A 20,665-nucleotide genomic window follows, 5' to 3' on the forward strand; every position below is an offset into this window, starting at 1 on the left:
GATGTGAGCGTGTGTGTGAGCGTGTGTGTGTGTGTGTGTGTGTGTGTGTGTGTGTGTAGGTGAGGGGGCGTGGATTTATTTTAAGGAATAGGCTCACACGATTGTGGAGGCTGGCAAGTCTGTAATCTGCAGGGTGGGCCAGCAGGCCAGAGACCCAGGGAAATGCTGATATAGCAGTTTGAGCCCCAAGGCAGTGGGCTGGTAGAATTCCCTCTTCCTTAGGGGTGCTCAGTCTTCATTTAAAGGTCTTCAGCTCCCTGGATGAGGCCTGCCCACGTTCTGGAGGGTAATCTGCTTTACTCCAAATCTAACTGATTGAAATGTTAATCTCATGTACAAAAGACCTTCACAGCAACGTCCAGACATGTATGACCAAATATTGGAGCACTGCAGCCTAGCCAAGCTGACACATGACATTAACCATCGCAGCTACTAAAAAAAGTTTTCCGGATACTCTGTTTTTGAGATTCCCTATGCTATGCGAATTGGTTCCGGTGAGATCAGAGAGCATTTTTTTATTGCTTCCAGCTTATAAAATATGCACCAGAAATTTTTCAAATATTTATTTGAATCTGGAAAAATCCCTATACATATATTATATTCCCCTTGTACCCCTTCCAAATGCCTAAACACTTCAAAACCACATATCAAATTTCAGGGGTGGTTTAACGTTATTAATATTTTTCTATCTGCCAAGAAGAGGCTTACCCTCCCTGTGTTCATGGCTCTGAGATGCCCCCTGGGAGAAGAGGGCTTCTTCACCCTGGTGTCTACCCCTCCATTCTCACCCTACACCCTCACTCATCCTCAAAATATCCATAACTCCACACTGAGCCCCTCACAGAAGAGACATCTCGGATTTAAGCAGCCTCAGCCGTCTGGCAAGTCACGCCAGCCCTTTACGTTGCTGCACTTTCCCAGGCAGTCTAACTGCTTGCTTGTTCATTTCCTTTCTTCCTTTACCTCCTCTTCCTCTCTCCCTCCCACCCTCCCTTCTGCAACTGCTGTGGGAAAAGCACTATGCTAAGAAGTCCAAAGGTGAAGTTTTAATGAGAAATTGTACAAAAATCCCCAGAGTAGGAACAGGTTCTTACTTTACTGTCCCCAACTGCTAGTTTTTGTGCCTGAGTTGGTAGAGCTAACAGGGATGCAAATTGAAAGGCACGGGGAAGCCCAAAATGTTCCACCAGATACAGGTCCTAAAACTTAGCCGTAAGGAGGCCGTGAGTTCCATGCTCAGTTTCCCAGGACAGGCATTATTCAGCTCCCAGGAGCTGGTTTTAAGTCACGTCTTTTCTCAGGCTCTGCAGCTCAGGGCCTCAGACCAGCAACACTGGCCACACCTGGGAGCTCTTCCAGCAACGCAGGCTGTAGGCCCCACCACAGACCTACTGAAGCATCTGCGTTTTAACAAGATCCCTGGGAGACTCGTGCATGTCTTCAACTCTGCTGAGGAAATGAGAATTGAGGGTGTGGAATGCAGCCACGTTGGGTTGGGAGCTGCTATTCAAAAGGTAGAAAAGCCCCAGGAAGAGAATGTGGAACTGAGGTAGAAAAGATAAACATCACGTGCTTCAGATTTTGCCTTGGGTTGCCTCTGAAATGGAATCCAAATTGTGAAGTGTTCGTGATTGAATTTCCCATGAAGATAAAAAATATATACTTCCTCGAATATATTGTATAATATTTTGTGAACGTGTTCCTCAGAGACAAATACACCTACAGAAGAGTGCAAGGAGCTTGGTATACGGCTTGCTGACTCTTCACAGATGGAACACTCTCATATTTGGCATCCAGATCTAGAAACAGCACGCACCTAGAAGCCCCGTGCTCCCTTCCCGTCACCATAGCCCCTCCCTGACCCCCCGGCATGATTTCTTGGGTGTCTGTTTCCTTACTACATAGGTCTGGCTTCTTGCACTCACCATTATGCTTGTGAGCCTATAGTTGTAGATCTGTCATTTTCTCTCTTCATTGTGTGAAGATATCGCAGTTTATCCATTTTACTTTTCACGGCCATTTGGGTCATTTCTGCTTTGTGGCTGTTGCATAGCATGCCGCGATGGGCAGTCCATCTTTTGGCAGGCATATGGACTCACACAGTGCCTTGCTTTTAATAACTGTTTTCAAAATAACTTCAGCTTTCCTTGCTAACTCAGGGTCATCATTATGAAGCTGAGTTTCATCCTGGGCTGTGGTGTAGCGTATCCCCAGGATTTGTGGGGATGGCAGTTCAGTTTGGCTTTTCGAGTTCCTGTGTGCATTTTCTGTTCTTGCTGTCAGGCTGCCAGGTGACGGTTTACTGTTGTCAGTTCTTCCTTCCTTCCTGGGTACCTTCGTTTACTGAAGACGCAGAAAGCAAACTGATCAGATGAATTAGAACTGTGTTCAGAACCCCTTTGAATGCATGTTACTCCTGTGCCAAGGAGGGGGCTCACAGGCGGCTGTTCGTTCTCTCCTGACTTTGTCTGCTTTTGTATTCTTCTCAGGGCCAGATGCCTGAGCTTCAAAGGGCTGGAGTGCTGCCGTCGTTTTGAACTTAATTTTTTTTTGGCGGTTTTATTCCTTTTCCATTTTTATTTATATTTTAACTCCTTGCCCCCTTTCGTCCATTTTGGAAGTTCCCCAAGGTAGACACTGTAGTTCTAATTGTCTTTGTAGAAATTATCCCATGCAGAAGAGGTCCAAGAGGGAGGGGATATAGGTATACACATAGCTGATTCACGTCATTGTACAGCAGAAACTAACACAACATTGTAAAGCAATTATACTCCAAGAAAAAGAAAAGTAAGCACAAAACGTGGATTTATATTATCATGAATACCATGTGAGAAGTACGCACCTAGCCAAGAGTAGGCATGCTATTATGCTGAGATGAATCCACAGGAGTCTGGCAAGTCTCGCACCTGGGTCTTGGGCCCCAGACCAATAGTTGCTTATTGAAATTATTTTTAATGCTCTTTTCTTTGAAAAGAAATGCTACAAAAACTGTACGTGGAGGTAAACAGGTACTGCTGCTTTGTGAGGTTCTCCTTGTCCACTCAGGCCGATTATTGTAATCACCTATTACCGCTCCTTCTTTAGTACCACTTATACAACAATCTGAATGAGATATTAACACAGTAAAAAAGTCACATTCGATGTTTCATAGAAACATACAACAGTCCAGGGTACCAGTACAGAAAAACTGTAAATGTTTTAATGCAAGTATAGGACTTAAAGCAACCATTCAGCTTTTATTTCCATTTTGTTTAGTAGCTTTTAGGCCAGTTGTACACTCCAGAAGGGATGTTATCCACACCAGGTGAGAGAGGGCAGCTCATACCCCAGGGAAGCAGAACTGGAAACAAGGGCAAAATAAAGGTTTCAGATGAAAAATGTAAACTGAAATAAATGTAAATACACAGTTGACTGAAATTGCTTTTTCATTATCTGATGAACCAGCGAATTAAGATGATGACTCGAGAAAAGACCGGTTTCTCTTTTCTTGGCTCTCCAGAGGGGTTGAGGTCAGATTCCTTCAGGAGATAGTGTTTGCAAATCTGCAGGTTGGTTGCTCTTCCAGTGGACTGTGGCTCTGGGAGCACAGAAGTGGACTAGTTTTCAGGGCAGCTGATTCTGGTATAATGTGGAAAAGTCAGATTTTAATAGCTTTTTTTGGCTACCTTCTTTTTTAAATCAGATTCCAGAAAATCACCCTTTGGTTCTTCAGAAAATCAAATGAAAAAGTAATTAAACTTCCCTGCAGGTTGCTAGGGAAGCAATGAAGTGCAAAGTTGATGAGCAGTGGAGTGTATCTCAGGAAACTTCTATGTTGTGGAAAATGTACCCTAGGCATCTTGAATGAGACCAAGAACCTCTCAAAGGGTTTTAACTGTTGAAATGTCAAAATTAAAGATGTCAACAACATTTTATTTTAGAGGGGAAGTGTGTTCAAGAAAATTTGTAAGAAAATCTCTACAACTAATTTTGCGTTATTTTGATTTTTTTTTGTCCATCTCTGCATAAACAGAGAGACTGGAAAACCATTATTGGTTTTTGATGGTTAGGTAGCAAGGTAGGTAGGTAAAAGTCAATGATTCTTAAAAGTAGATTAAAATTTTTTCTGTGGTATTTTTGTACCGTAACTAAACAAACACTACATGTTTGTTTTAAGTTAAAAATAAACTTAAAACTTAAAAATAGTTTTAAGATAGTTCAAAGATGTCATAGAAAAGAAATTCTCATTTAACTACATGATTATCAGGGCTAACTCTTATAACCTTTCAGAAAGACTTTTAAGAAGGCCAGAGCAGGTTGTGTACAATCTCCAACAGATTTCCTTGCCAGTATCATGTATACTCAAGCATAAGGTCGAGATTTAACTGTTGAAGACAATGTGACTGTAGCTTATGTACCTAACAGTTATCCTTTCATGATATCAATAATAATTTAGAGTTAAATGCCAGTCATTCAATAGTTAGTAGCAGTTATTCAATATATATTAAATACGAATTCAAGAAGTAAGTTTACTTAAAAAACTAAAAATAGAGCTACCATATGACCCAGCAATCCCACTACTGAGCATATACCCTGAGAAAACCATAATTCAAAAAGAGTCATGTACCACAATGTTCACTGCAGCACTGTTTACAATAGCCAGGATGTGGAAGCAACTTAAGTGTCCACTGACAGATGGTCGGATAGAGAAGATGTGGCACACGTATACAGTGGAATATTACTCAGCCATAAAAAGAAATGAAATTGAGTTAGTTGTAGTGAGGTGGATGGACCTAGAGTCTGTCATACAGAGTGAAATAAGTCAGAAAGAGAAAAACAAATACCGTATGCTAACACGTATATATGGAATCTAAAAAAAAAAAATGGTTCTGATGAACCTAGGGGCAGGACAGGAATAAAGACTCAGACGTAGAGAATGGACTTGAGGACATGGGGAGGAGGAAGGGTAAGCTGAGACGAAGTGAGAGAGTAGCATTGACATACATACACTACCAAATGTAAAATAGATAGCTAGTAGGAAGCAGCTGCATAGCACAGGGAGATCAGCTCGATGCTTTGTGACCACCTAGAGGGGTGGGAGGGAGACACAAAAGGGAGGAGATATGGGGATATATGTATACGTATAGCTGATTCACTTTGTTATACAGCAGAAACTAACACAACATTGTAAAGCAATTAGACTCCAATAAAGAAGTTAAATTTTAAAAAAAGTTTACTGCTGAGTGAACAGATAGAATTCACTTATATCCCAGAATATGCTCATTTTAGGAGAGAAAATGAGTTCTTTGCTGGTACTCATGTTTCTGTGGTATATAGTAAGAAGTCTTTGGGAGATTTTAGAAAGACAAGCAAATCCTCATCTTCTGTAGAAGCTGGTGATGGGTTATCTATATAATGCAATATTTTAATAAGTCCATGTCGATCTTCATAAAATCATGTGATTTAATTTGTTTTTAGAACTCACATATATAATAATATCTATAAACTTAAACATTATTTTGTTTAAAATGCATCCTAATTTATTATTGAAATATATTTAGGATTCACCATATTGTTTTAGCCATTTAGCTTGGATGGAGTTCTGATTTCAGCATCCTCAACCCACAAACACACAAATCTGAAGTGGAAGAAAAGGAAGGGGTCTCTGTGTATCAGAAATATTAGTTAGAAATCCCCACAGGACATTTTCTCCAGTTGACGATTTTTGACTCTCTTCAGCTTTCTCAATGTATGTTATATAGCAAATATTGGCTGCTTCCCTGTTGGAAACAGTGTGAAAGGAGAAAGGGGAAAATTAAATCAAGGCAAAAGGCAGCCAGCAGGTTGAAGAGGAGTGTATGCCCTTGCATGTAGATTTTAGATGCAACCTGGTGTGCTTCTAGAATCTCTCCTTTCTCACTGTGTTGTGAAGGGAATTGACCCTTTTCAGCTTGGCAGTCAGATATACCAGCTTGTCTCCTTCCTGACCCTGTGCCCAGCAAGGCTCATCTGCTCCCTCCTCACCACTGTCTTCTTTACCCTCCGTGAGGCCAAGTCCTCAGCCTGCCTCAGATCCAGTACAAAGCTCCACCTTCTCCACTCCACCCCGCACTGTGTCCGCCTTCCCTAGGCTCCGGCCTCATTCATTCATAATGCAGGATCTGTTGCTGGACAGATCTCTGGGTGCTGCAAGGGATGTGGAGACTGATAGGGTAACTGGGAAGATAAAACGTCCACAAAAAACTCAGTACATAGAGCTTCAGATGAAATGTGGCATGGGAAGGATTTCTTGTGGTTGAATCATTCAGAGCAGGCTTCATGGAAGAGGCAACTTTTGAGAGAGGCTTGACTGATGTGCAGAGTTTGATTTCTAGATAGGAGTTACAGAAAGTTTTGGTTTTGATCAGAGAGTAAGATTAAAATATTCTTTGACTAGGGAGAAATAAAGCTGTTTCCCAACTCTTTTCAGTCTCGAAAATTGAAAAAAAAAGTTAAGGAATGGTATAATTTGAAATCAACCAAGATAACATATTTGTCTCCTTTTTTGAAAATTTATGTATTGTGTGTTGGGCACTGTGCAAAATATTTGAGGACAGTGAGCACCTAAGAGTGTTTAGAAGATGGGACGTTTGAAGAAAATGAGATAGGAAAGTAGAGTGGCTGTAAAATTGGTTCTCCAAACCAGAATTTTCCTATGAATAAAATGAGAACTAATATACTTAAAATTATCTAATATTATTGAAATATTATTTTGTCTGAAAAATTGCTTTTATTATATATGTGGTCCTATAAAACAGTTCTATATAAAATCTTTTTAATAAATAAAAAATAAAGTTATTTCTAAAATATATAAAAATTTTTAGGTACATTAGTGCAAAGAAAATCCTTTAATAAGTATGTGAACATTTAAAAATTGCAAAGCAAAGTAGTTTTGGAAAATATTTAAGTATTTTAATCTGTTGCTTATTCATCTATCTCTGATACTTTTTTGAAGAATATATATTTTTTCCAATGTGGTCTTATTATGCTTTTTTCCTCCATAAAATTGCTTGTAATCTTCTTTGGAGTTACATTTTATGATTATTAAATTTGAAATTGTTGACATCAGCAATTGACTTTTCTCTGTGGGTCATGTTTTTAATTAAGAAAATTAGTCTGTGTACAAGGGCTGAAGAGCACTTCAAGAGCAAATTCTGTGATAAGCTTAGAGCAGATTCTACTAAACAGGATATTCTCAATTTTTTTTTTTGGTACGGACATGTATGAATATCGACTTTTGTAAATAGTTCAGCCCTTGATTGTCCCAAGTTCTGTTTTTGCCTCCCTTCAAAGTACTTTCTTTGACAAATACTTTGACAAGTTTCTTAGCTTTTATAAGACAAGACTTGTCAAATAAATTGTCTCCATTTATGACTCTTTTGAATGTTTTCCCATACTTAGATGCTTCAAAATTGTAGGCCTTTTCAACTTCGTTTTATTTTGGTACAGAATATAAATTTAAAAGATGTAGATGCTGATGCTTCTTCAGGAGATTTGTGTCTTCTGGTTCACGTGGTTAACAATATCACTCTAATTCACTCTCGTGGAGGATAAATGCTGACAAACTTTTTTTTAATAAGCCTATTTTTAAAGAATGTTGTCAGGTTTACAGAAAAATTGTGAAGATGGTACAGAGAGTTCCTATATAACCTGCACCCACTTTCCCTCATTTATGACATTTTGCATTGGTGTAGTAATTTGTTAAAATGAATGAAATGATATTGATATATTATTAGTAATTAAATTCTATACTTTATTCAGATTTCCTCAGTTTTTCCCTAATATCCTTTTTTTGGTTCCATCGTTCCACCAGGACACCACATTATACTTAGTTGTCATGTCTCCTGAGGCTCCTCTTGGCTGTGACAGTTAAGTATTTCAAGCAAGTTACACGGTTATCACCATCATTCTTGAGGAAAGGAAATTTGGTACTGAACTTTTTATTAAGCATGCATCTTTGTCTGTCTTGTGGGGTCATTGCTGCTAAAAGGATTTACTGCAAAATGTAAAAGCATTACCATCCAGTAAAATAACTGGTTATACATTTAAACCACACTAAAAATGGTTAAATCACAGTAGCGAAAACATTCTAGTTACTTTCTGTTGCTCTGTGGCAGGACTCTCCAACTTGTGTTTTTGGTACCTATTTCCTGTACACTGTGCCTGTAATTTCCTAATTTCCCACTGATGTGGCCAAATGGCTGCCCGGCAGCACTGTGCATCTATCTGCGGGTAGCAGCACAACTGGCTGGTTTTCCAGGTGACCCGCAGGTCAGACCCCTCCATCTTTCTGCATCACCATCGAGACCCGTAGGAGTTATCCGTCTCCAGCTTCTCTTATCCAGGCTTAATTTGTTTTATCAGTGAGTATGTTTCCTGCTCCTGAAAAGAAAGTCTTAGTTACATTGTGTCTAGAGAGAGTCAGGAAAGGAGAGATGGGTTTATCACTGATTGTCTTCTGATTTAGCAACACATTAGTGAGAAGTCTTTTCACTGCACAGATGTATCACGCTACCAGGTGAACGCTGAAGGTAAAAAGCGCACATCCACTGACTCACCCTGGCTTATTTTAATGCAGCTGTTAATAACTTTAATGCTTAAGAAAACCTTTAATGTATAGTTAGTACACAGTTTAATAACAGTTACTACCTGTTAATGCAACTTTTTGATTACAGAAAAGGGGAAATTCTGGATAAATGCTAAAGGACAACAGGCTTAAATTGGAATTGTTCCTGGCAAACCTGGGAAGGTGATAGATGTCGTCTAAAGGGAAAATTTAGCATAGAAACTGATATGGCACTCTTTATTTTCTCCCCAACCCCTATCTTTCCTGCCCAAATAAAAATTTTCAGTGAAAAATAACTATAATACACATAGTTGCACTAACATTACTAGATTAAATGCCTACATTTAACTTGACTCAAGGTAAATTGATAGGAATATTGGGAGAGTGAATGTGCATTATAAAGTAAGAAAGACACATATTCCCACATATACCTGCCCACTGTCTACAATATAAGCACATTGATAATGTGATGCCCATAAATGAAAAAATTTGATATGGACCTAGGGACAGGGTGAGAGCAAAGGCCTGTGTGTTCCTGGGTACAGAAGGGTTAGGTCTGCATTGCCCCATCCCCATTCCTGTGCTCAGGGCCCAAAGTAAGGCCCATTTGGCCCTCTGCCTATTTGTGTAAATAGTTTTAGTGGAGCACAACCAAGCTCATTTGTTGATTGTTGTCTATGGCTGCTTTCATGCTACAATGGCAGAGTTAAGTAGTTGCAACAGAGATGGTAAGTATTTTATATCTGGTGCTTTAAAGAAAAGGTTTACTGACCCCTGGACTATATAAGCTTTGCAGACTGACCTCGAGCGTGACCCAACTCTCACTTTTCAGTTTCCGCTGCCCAGGCCCCATAAGACAACATTTCAGTCCAAGGGGCTTCCACACCACACGGCTTTCTTCCTTTCAGCCCTTTTCCAGTACACAACATAGAAGCAGACAGGAGATAACCACCTACTTCTCTCTAACTCATTGGGGTAGAGGAGTCGAGAGGAAGCGTGACAATGGCTAATGTTTATCAATTACCTACAGCATTCCTTGCACTGTTGTCTGTGCTCCAGTTGGGTTAATCCTCACATTTCATGGTAGGTTCAAGTACTATGCCCACTTTATAGCTGAGGAAACTGGAGCTCAAGAGGTTAAGTGTTTCTCACAAGGCCCAGGATGTGCTGAGGAAGCATGTGAATTTAGCCAGGCCGTTACACTTACCCCGTGCACTCCTCCTTCCTGGCTTCAGGAGCCCTCCGCTGTTTCGAGTGTGCCGTCCTTAAACCTTCAGCACAGTACCTCTTGCTGGCTCTGTCTTCCTCCCTCCATTGGCAAACTCCCAGTAACTAAATTTCAGTGATTTTAAATAGGAAGCAATTTGCAATTTGAAATGTTTCTAGACTTTGCATAAATCTAGTTAACGTGCTCACCTTCCAGGAAGTTTCCATTTTAAAACCTTTTGGGAAATGTTTCCCAAATAAGTACTTAGGCAAGTAAAATATTTTTTCAGGGTGACGGGAATCCAGGAGGAATTTTACCCGCAGGAGATGTATTCGGGCTGGGGGTCCTGGAGTAGGCAGCAGTGGTTGGTTACCTGAACTAGATCATCCTCTGACTCAGCAGCAGCAAAACAGCTGAGAAAAGCCCAGGCCACTGGATTGGTTGTGTTTCCCAGTCTGTGGGGTAGTGGGACCAGGTTGAATAAACCATTGTTTGTTTCTTCTAGAAGGGAGAGCCAGATCACCATTCTGTAACTGAGTTAATGAAGAGCAAAACCTGTTGTGAGAAACAGGCGGCCAGTGTGAGGCTGTTAGTGGGCAGAGGTACATCCTGTCTGGAAAGCAAGACTTGAACCTCCAAAAGAGAACTGATGCTGCCCTGTTCTAGCAGCACAGCTGGATTTTGGCTGTTGGAATTTATTTTCCAGTCAGTTGAGGTTTATTCTGAAAGTATGTGTACTATGTAATAAGAGTACACTTTGAAATCATTCATTTTCTCTTAACTTGTAAGGGGGAAAGAGGCTAAGCCTTTCCCCCTCAACTGACTAAATGACAGTATGGTTTGTTCAGGGCAGCTAAAAAGATCAGTTGGTGTCACCTGAATAGGAATATACTCATTATCCTTATTCCCAAAGAGAAATAAACGATCAGATTTTAAAAAGACTTTATTTTTTTAGAGCAGTTTTAAGTTCACAGCAAAATTAAGAGGAAGGTACACAGATTTCCTATACACCCCCTGCTCCCACACATGCACGGCCTCCCCATATCAACAGCTCCCACCAGAGTGGTACCTTTGTTCAAATTGATGAACCTACATTTTCACATCATTATCACCCCAGTTCCTTACTTTACGTTAGGGTTCACTCTTGCTGTTGTATGTTCTGTGGATTTGGACAAACGTACACTGATATGTAGCCATCATTATAGTATCATGCGAAGTATTTCACTGCCTTAAAACTCCTCTGTGCTCCGCCTGTTCATCCCTCCCCTCCAACCACCGGCAGCCAATGATATTTTTACTGTCTCCAAGTGTTTCCTTTTCCAGAATGTCATGTAGTTGGAATCGTAAAGTATGTAGTCTTTTCAGATTGGCTTCTTTTTCTTAGTAATATGCATTTAAAGTTCCTCCACGCCTTTTCATGGCTTGGTAGCATATTTCTTTCTAGTGCTGAATAATATTCCATTGTCTGGATGTGCCACAGTTTATTAAAATCCATTCATCTACTAAGGGACATCTTGGTCACTTCCAAGTTTTGGCAATTATGAATAAATCTGCTATAAACATCTGTGTGGACATAAGTTTTCATCTCCTTTGGGCAAATACCAAGGAACACAATTTCTGGATCATATGGTAAAAGAATGCTTAGTTTTATTAAAATTTGCCAAACTGTCTTCAAAGTGGCTGTACTATTTTGCATGCCCAGTAGCAATGAATGAGAGTTCCTGTTGCTCCACATCCTCAGTAGCATTTAGTGTTGTCAGTGATCTGGATTTTCGCCGTTGTAATAGGTGTGTAGTGATAGTTTGTTGTTGTTTTAATTTGTATTTCCCTGATGACATATGATGTAGACTCTATTTTTTCATTAATTTTTATTGGAGTATAGTTGCTTTTTAAATTAATTTTTATAGAGTATCCTTTTTATGCTTACTTGCCATCTGTATATCTTCTTTGGTGAGGTGTCAGTTAAGGTCTTTGACCAACTTTGTAATCAGGTTGTTTTTCTTACTGTTAAGTTTTAAGAGTTCTTTTTATATTTTGGATGACAGTCCTTTATCAGATGTGTCTTTTGCAAATATTTTCTCCCGGTCTATGGCTTATCCTCTCATTCTCTTGACATTGTCTTTTGCAGAGCAGTTTTTAATTTTAATGAAGACTAGGTTATCAATTATGTCTTTCATGGATCATGCCTTTGGTGGTGTATCTAATATGGCATTGCCCTATCTGAGGCCATCTAGGTTTTCTCCTAGGCTTATCTTCTAGAAGTATGATAACTTTGCATTTTACATTCATATCTGTGATCCACTTTGAGTTAGTTTTTATGAAGGGTGTAAGATCTGTGTCTAGGTTCATTATTTTGCCATGTGGATGTCCAGTTGTACCAGCACCATTTGTTGAAAGACTGTCTTTGCTTCATTGTGTTGTCCTTGGTCCTTTGTCAATGACTATATTTATGTAGGTCTATTTCTGGGCTCTCTATTCTGTTTCATTGATCTGTCTATATGATAAGATTTTAGTTGTCTATAATTTTACACATTCTATAATAAAGGAAAGTAGAAGCTAGTGAAAACTCCTGAAGTCCCACATTTCTGGATTAAATTACAGTAGACTTAGATTTACCTTCCTATCTGCAAACCTGTTTCAAAATCCTTCGCTTAATTCTCTGCTGCAGCCAAAACTTTGAGAAGTTGAGAATGGTTAAGATGTACACTTGATCATGTTGTCTCTTCCTTTAAACCTTTCAGTGCCTTACCACCCTCTCAGAATAATTGCCCCTCTCCCATGTCTTTACCGTGCTTTCAGGCTCTGTGCAGTCATCTGGCTCTTGCTAACTTCTCCCCCAATCTGATGCTGCTGGTCCCTCCCCCACTCTAAGCTCCTCAGCCTCACCAGCTTCTTCCATTTACAGGAACTGCTGCTGGCCCCTCCCCTGCCCTCAAACCCCTCAACCTATGGTTATTGGTTCCTGGAACAGGCCACCCCCACCCCACTTCTGCCTAGTTGGCATCTACTCATCTTTCAGGTCATCATACTGCAAGGCTTGGTCATGTTCACCTGCTCTATGCTGTCAAAGCATCTTGTACTTAATCTTCATGGTGAGCCTAATGAGGGAAGGTACTCAGTATGTTTCTTAGCATTTTATTTCCAGGATCTAACATAGTGCCCTTTGGATTGCCTGGATATTTAATTTCCCATGCTCAGATGTTAGGGTCATAGTGTCAGTTTTCTTCCAGCCATCCCTAGTGTAGGATGATGTAGACATTGACTACTACTTGCTTTTGTCCACAGAGAACCATTTAGGGTTTTAGATCTACGTAACTTACAATTTGAATAAATTGGTTAGCTCTCTATTTCAGTGCTTAAAGCAGCAAGACTTTGAATCTAAGGTCCAATTTTCCTACCAACCTTACTGGGTCACCGTGTTCTTTAGCCTGGAATGATGTTGTCGTCTGCACTTGACTATTTCCCAGAGCTGTCCTGAGACCTGAGGTGTCCAGGCATTCTAAATACTGGCCTTACTACATTACAAATGCATAACCATAGATAAATATGTGCTCTTCTAAGTAAAATGTAAATCCTGTGGAAGTGTGTGACATTTAAAATTTTTACCAATCTTAATTATACCTATTTTTTTCCTCCTAAATTCAGGTAATTTATCTCTCAGCTTCAGTGGGAATATTTGCAATTTACAATGCTTATTTCCCAGGGATCATTTAAAATTTTTAAATTGTGAATCTTTCATCAGCAGTTTGCCATTATCACTGTCTTTCTTGTAATTTATTGAACAAAACGATAAAAAGGCTCAGATCTAAAACCAGTCGGTAATCCAGGGTGTGTCTTTCTCATTTCATTTGATCTCTTTCCTTAAGATATAAATGAGATTATTTTTAGCCTGAGTGGCTCTCTCCGAACAGAAGCAGAGACTGTTTTTCATCTTGGCTGACTAACGTGCATGACCTGACCCTTAATCTTTACCCAGTATTTGTCTGGTACACCTGTAAACAGGTTTGCATGGTATTTGTGAATCCAAGCATAGTTGTCTTATATGAGGCCCTGGACTTAAGTCTTGTCACTACCGGGCACCCTTTTCCGCACCCAGAGGCACCACCCTGGGTGAGGGTCAGGAGTAAACAGAGCTGTGTGTGCAGCATTGTGTGGTCTGCTTGTTTAACGTTTGACGTCAGGAGCAAGGACACTGGGAGAGACTGGTGACTCCTGTAATCTTGGGAGCAGAACAAAAAGACTGTCTTGGTACCAAGTAATGGCACCCAGTCTGTTGAGCTGAAGAATCCATAGGTGTTTAGCTGCCTGTACAGGGCACAGCATTTAAATCTTACATAGAGGGACCACGTATTATCTTGTTAAGATAAAGTATTGTTTGTTTTTGTTTTGTTTTTTGCATCAGGTATGAAAATTGTTTGTTTTTGTTTTGTTTTTTGCATCAGGGGACAGCACTGCAGTCTCTAGGCATAATCCAGATGCTTCTCTAGTTTCACAGATAAGGACTGAATGAACCAAGCAGACAAAAGGAGGGGAAAAAGGGAGTGTGCCTCACTGTGTACAGTAGTGCTTTCCCCAAATAGCTTTAGGTAAATAAGAATTGATCAGATTATCTCATCTTAATCTTAGTTGTCCTTTCATTCGTTAAAGGAGTCCCTTTGTAATGTAGATGGTGCTTGTAGCAATACTACCTATCCTCTAAAATAATTTTCAAAAAATCTTGGTACATCAAAGTTTTTTAAATGGAGACAAGCACTTGGGACCCCTGAAAAGCAGATTAGCACTTACTTTTGGTATAAAGAGCTAGTTCCTCTGGAGAATTGGAATCCTAGCTCTGATACCAGAATGATACTTACCTCTCTTGACCTCAGTTTTCTCTGTGGTAAATAGGATACTAGTGATAACTTCTTCATAAGGCTGTTGTCAGGATTAAGTGAATAGTACATTTAAAAGCTGAGATCACTGCTGGGACTGCATATGTAAGGTGCTTAATAAATGTCTGCTTCACTATATGAATGCTTCAGAATAGGCTTTTATTCCCTTGAAAGAGAATGGATGGTGGCAGTAAAGACTCACCCTGGTCATAGAAGTTTTATTATTTATTTAATATGAAGCTATCAAGGAAGGAGTTAAGAAAGTAATTTAATCTGGAAGGTGATGATTAAAAAAACAAGTTAGGAAAGTATGACGCCAACTTTTTAAGTTCAAGTTGAGTTTTACAAAGAACTTCCAAGCCTTAGGCTCTACAAAATACAAACATTTCTTTCTCTCATATCGGGAAGATTGATGTGGTCAGGCATCCTTCCGAAGCAGTTTCGCTCCGTGTGGTGATCCAAACATATTTCATCACATGGTTTCACCATATTGGAGTTTTTCACTTTGGCCATGAGGATGAGGAAATGAGGAGGGAGACAGAGAAGGGGAGGGCAGGGGGGAGAGGGGAGAAACAGAGAGAGAGAGAAATAGATATGAGAGAGGGATAATGAGAATGCATAAGAGCTGAGGATCTTACAAAGGATTTTAGGGGCCAAACATGGAAGTGGCAAACACATCATTTCTGCTCCCATTCCATTGGCCACAATTAGTCACATGGCTCCAACCTGCCTGCCCAGGGTTCTGAGGAGTCAGTTCTCCCCTGTGTGCCCTATGAAAAGAAGCAGCATAGATGAGTATCCAGCTAGTCTCTGACACAACAGTTACCCATGTAATTTATTTCCTGCTAGTGGCAGACATTTTCTATAATTAATCTATTTGTACACTTCACTGTAAACTATTCCTGAAATTCTGTGTAATACCAGGACCAGCAAAGGACTCAAGAGAATTTACAGTCATTATGTTCTTTTCTTATTTTAGAAATTTTCAGAAATTCAGGGAATTTTCAGAGACATCTACTTCTGAACATTATATTGCTGTGCAGTTAGCCAAGAAACAAGGACTCTTGGTGACAGTATCTTAATGGCAATCCTTGACAGGCAGGTCCCTATTAACAAGAAAGTTTTTATGCTTTGTAAACTGCTGATGGTCAGTAAATGACAAAAGGCAAGGAAGTTAATGATCCTGTTGTACATTGAAATTACATGGGACAATGTAAGAGTAGAGATTTTTTTTTTTTTTTTTTGCTGCTCCTTAATAAATATGGCTTACTACTGTAGCCAATATTTGTACTCAGCTCTGACAGGAAGGATGATGGCAACTTTCTGTGTCTTATATCACCAAATAAAGTGACTTATTCCTGCAGGTTTATTAATAATATTTCAGTTGAGCAGTTCTTTTCAATCATAATTGGCCTCTGCACACATCGAGCAGTTTATTTTTTTTTTATTTTTTTGCGGTACACAGGCCTCTCACTGTTGTGGCCTCTCCCGTTGCGGAGCACAGGCTCCGGACACGAAGGCTCAGCGGCCATGGCTCACGGGCCCAGCCGCTCCGCGGCATGTGGGATCTTCCCGGACCGGGGCACGAACCCGTGTCCCCAGCATCGGCAGGCAGACTCTCAACCACTGCGCCACCAGGGAAGCCCCGAGCAGTTCATTTCTAAGAGAAAAGCTGGGAGAGTTTATAGCTACGTGGACACACCTCAGGGCCATGCCTAAATAAGCTTTGGGTTAATATATACCTTACATTTTGAAGTGTTTCATAGTTCTGTGTAATGATTTTGAATCCCATTTCTTCTGCCAAGGTTCAGATGTTTACCACCACTGGGAAGCAATATAATGTAATGGTTGACCGTGTGATCTGCAGTATCAGACTGAGTTTTGAATCCCAATTCTGCCATTCAGTCACTATGTGACCTTGGAAATTTTCACTGTTTGCTATGGTTGCCTAGGTATTTCTGATAACAAATATCAGACTGGGTGGCTTAAACAACAGAGATTTATTTTCTCACAATTCTGGAGACTGGAAGTTTGAGATCAAGGTATTGGCAGGGTTGGAGGTGAGAGCCTCTCTTCCTGGTTTGTCAACGGTGGTCTGACTGTGTCTTCACATGGCCTTATCTCTGTATCACTCAACATCAGCTCCCAAACTTGAGTCAAGGACACCAACAGCCTCACTGACTCACTCCTTTATCCCCTAGGAACAGCTGCCCAGTCTTACCAGGTTTTCTTTTGAAATGACTCTGAAATATTTGTCTTTTATAAATGTTAATAATAACAAGTATGAGGATTCTCACATATAAATATAATATATATGAAATAATTTTTAACTGACTATAAAACAATAGGTATATGTACTTTTATGATCATAAAGTCTGAAGTATGTCTGATAGGGATTGGTGGAACATATTATTAAGTAATTAGTTTGCTACCTAACTTTTTTTCTGTAAATCTATTTAACTTTCTATGAAAGGAAAAAAACCCAGCAGTGACAAAAAAATCCTTCCCTATCACTCCTTCCCTGCGCATGTCCACTGCCCTCACTGGCCTCCATCTTCTAATATTAAATCATCACATTGTACACCTTAAAAAATCACGCTGTACAACCTAAATATGTACAATTTTTATTTGTCAGTCATATCTCAGTAAAGCTGGGGGAAAAAATGAAGTTGCTGTTCCACTGTTAAAAATATAATAATAATATGAAGAATAGTGCAGTAGCATCTCTGACTGCTATCTTCCCTCCATTCTGGTCATTCTATTGTTACATTTTTCTTCCTTGGTTCTTATGTGTCTCTTTCCTAAAAAATATTCTGAAATTTTGACTTTTTTTACTCGGTTTTATTTAATTTTTAATCTAATTCTTTTGGCAGAAAAGAGCAAGTTAGTACCTTGTATCAAAACATCAACCTCGTGGAGCCAAGACTAATTCAGCCATATGAACATGTTATAAAGAACTTTATCCGTGAGATCAAACTTCAAAGCACAGAAATGGAAAACCTGGCCATTGCAGTGAAGAGGTATTGTATGTAGTCTTTCCTGTCTCAGTGGCAGAAGGGGTCCTTTAACTGGCTCTCTGACCAAGTGGCACAAAGACGGAACTGCATTATCATATGGTATGGGGGGTCGACCCGAACCTGAGGAATCTGGAGCTTTCTAAACGAAGCCAGCATGAGGGAAGCTGAGTCAGACAGTACTTTGTAGGGTCAGCCAGCAATCCATGGTAGGAGCCCTGGACTAAGGTTAAAGTGGACATTCCCAACATGGTAGATGCTTTACTGGGAATTGGGAATTGCTGGGGCAAACAGTGTGTCATTATAGACTACCTGATTTACTCCCCCTCCCCCAAAAAATAAGAAAGAAAGAAAAAAGAGTTGTTCAGAAGTGAAAAAGGCAGAAGGAACACATTGGGGAGGCATCCCAGATGCCCAGATGTTTGGGACTGGATGTCTAGAAGGAATGGCTGGAAAAAAATAGTCATAACAAAGGGAGAAATGGATGTGTGGCTTAGCTATTCCCAGTCCCAGAGTTGACCAAAAAACCCCGAAAGTTGCTGTGGAGATACATAATGCCTAGATTTCAAACATCAAGTGTTTGTAAACAAACCAGAACTAGCTGACTGTCCAAACTTGGTTAACATAACCTCCGGCAGGCTGTAAGGTGAAGAGGAAGTTAACAGGAGCAGAAAATAGTGATAAGTCACTCCGAAGTTTACTTCCGGGTCTTCCCTCCACCCATCAATGCTTGTTTGGAAGCTCATGTAGAAATTAAATTAATGCATGAACAAATTGTGTTGGGAGGGAGTAAATAAGTTGAAAGCAGGTAGGATGGTATAGCAGAAGCTATCAGACTGGAAGACAGAGGCCTTCTACTGAGGTCCTGTTTCTACTTTTATTAACACCATGTCATTGGGCCAAGTACATTGACTCTAAATCTCATGGTGGCTGCTTTCAGGTCACTTCCAATCTAGTTGAGTAGGCAAGACATACACATGTGAAAATTTAGATAATTGGACACAGAGCTGAGAGAGAACAAAAAATAAATTTTTTAGGGCTTAATCTGAAGCTTCAATCATTGTAAAGTGACAGGTGTCTCCGTGCTAGACAACTGCTAAATAAAGCTATCTGGGTATCTTCTCAGCGAAATTTTCTCATTTCTAACTTTTTGGCAGATCAGTATTCTCTGCCTCCAGAGGAATACGATTTATTGATTGTATTAATAAAAGAAACAGGAATTTTCTAAAGGGCAACTATATCTACATTCTAGAACTTTAGGGAACCAATCAGAAATAATTTTTGAGATCTCTTCTTTTTTTTTCCCTTCTAACTATAGCATTTAGCATTGTGTTTTTCATATGATAAAATTTCAAAATTTTATCTAACCATCTCTTTGCCATGGAGTTCTTTTCTTGTCTGGGATTGTAGCTCAGTCATCGCAGCAAAAAAGTTTTAAGAATTTATTGAGAGCCTCCCAGCGATTTGGTATCTTTATCTGTTCTTTGCTACACTCTAGTTTAATACCATTTAATCTATTCCATTTATTTAATATCTAGTTTCAATGTCCCTTTACACCCAACTGATCGAATTGCCAACATCATTTTATTATGTGGAAGGAACAGGGAATATTATTTTAAATGGTATGTTTCTCCTCATCTGTAAAATAGAGAGCTTGAAATAGATGAGGTCAGAGTTTTCTCTTCATGTTACAAGGCCAAGAGTATAATGAAAAGGTGTGCATCCTCTTAAATTTCAGAGCCCAGGACAAGGCAGCCATGCAGTTGAGTGAATTGGAAGAGGAAATGGATCAGAGGATTCAGGCTGCAGAACACAAGACACGGAAAGACGTGAGTTTGTGGGATGGCCCCTTCATGCGACGAATCCTCAGAACACCTTTTATGGACAGGGCACCGGGCATCCTCTGGGTGCAGCAAGTCCAGACTGCCACAGGTGCTCTCAACAAGGGCATTGTTAGTGCTGGTGGTTTTATCGGGGCGGGGGTGGGGGGTAGAGTAAGGAGAGAGGGAGAGGGAGTGGGAGAGGGAGTGGGAGAGGGAGGTGGGGAGGGAGAGAGAGAGAGAGAGAGAGAGAGAGAGAGAAAGTAATCAAATAAAGTGGCTAATTTCAGATGGCAACAAGCACAGTAAAGAAATGGCATGTGTGATAGACAGGCTGCTTCGGGTTGGGAGGTCAGGGGCCTCTGTGAAGAGGGGACAGGAGAGCTGAGGCCTGGAGAAGGCAGAGCCCGCCTTCGTAAAGGATGGTGGCTCCACCCTTAATACCACTGTCTTGCTGCCCACATCCACCGCTACTTTAAATCTAGATTACAATGAAGTTAAAATGCTCTCTGCTAATTTTGGTGTTGTTTTACGATGGGATATACTTTTACTCATCAATATAGGAACTCTCATAGTTGAAAGTTGGGTGCTACCTTCAGTGATTTCCATAGGAGAAATAATTATCTTTTTCCTTTATGAAATATATTTGGGTGATTGATGTTTACTGAAAACAGAAAATAGACATATTTCTTTGAGTAGCTAACTTCAGGTTGAACATTCCCTTTTTTTCTATTCATTTTCCCCATTAACTCTGAGAGGCAGAAAATTGAGTGAGAAGGGCCTGGGTGTTGGCATCCAATAGACCTTAGTTTGCCTCCTGGCTCTGCCCCGTCTCAGTTAAGTGGCACTGGAAAAATAACATAACCTCTGAGCCTTTGTTGTTCCAACTTTAGATGGGATAATGCCACCTACCTGCTTTAAGGAGGGTCGAGCCTGGTGATCTGTATGCGTGCCTAGCGCAGTGCCTGAGGTATGGTAGGGGCACCGTGGCCATTGCAGTTCTGCTCTTTTCCGGTGCTCTGCGTACCTTGTGTCCTTTCAGATTCTTCACCTTAAATTGCTTTACCACATGTATGCCTTCGGGTCTCTTGATTGTCTTATCTCTTAATAACACATTTAATAACTGTTTGGAAGTCATGTTCACAGAGTGAATAGCTCAGAGTCCATGG

At 40.1% G+C, this 20,665-nt stretch overlaps 1 protein-coding gene across 3 annotated transcripts in view; it reads left to right on the top strand.

Moving 5' to 3' along the window:
* Positions 1 to 20,665, top strand: part of RASEF (RAS and EF-hand domain containing) — a 72,194-nt gene that overhangs the window by 12,382 nt on the left and 39,147 nt on the right. For all 3 annotated transcript variants that reach the window (XM_019940338.3, XM_019940339.3, XM_073806029.1), the window contains exons 2-3: positions 17,536 to 17,682; positions 19,415 to 19,505. In XM_019940338.3, coding sequence (XP_019795897.1) covers positions 17,536 to 17,682; positions 19,415 to 19,505 — 238 coding nt within the window. The remainder of the gene's footprint in view (positions 1 to 17,535; positions 17,683 to 19,414; positions 19,506 to 20,665) is intronic.

The sequence above is a fragment of the Tursiops truncatus genome, chromosome 6, assembly GCF_011762595.2.
Source record: "Tursiops truncatus isolate mTurTru1 chromosome 6, mTurTru1.mat.Y, whole genome shotgun sequence".
Taxonomy (NCBI): Eukaryota; Metazoa; Chordata; class Mammalia; order Artiodactyla; family Delphinidae; genus Tursiops; species Tursiops truncatus.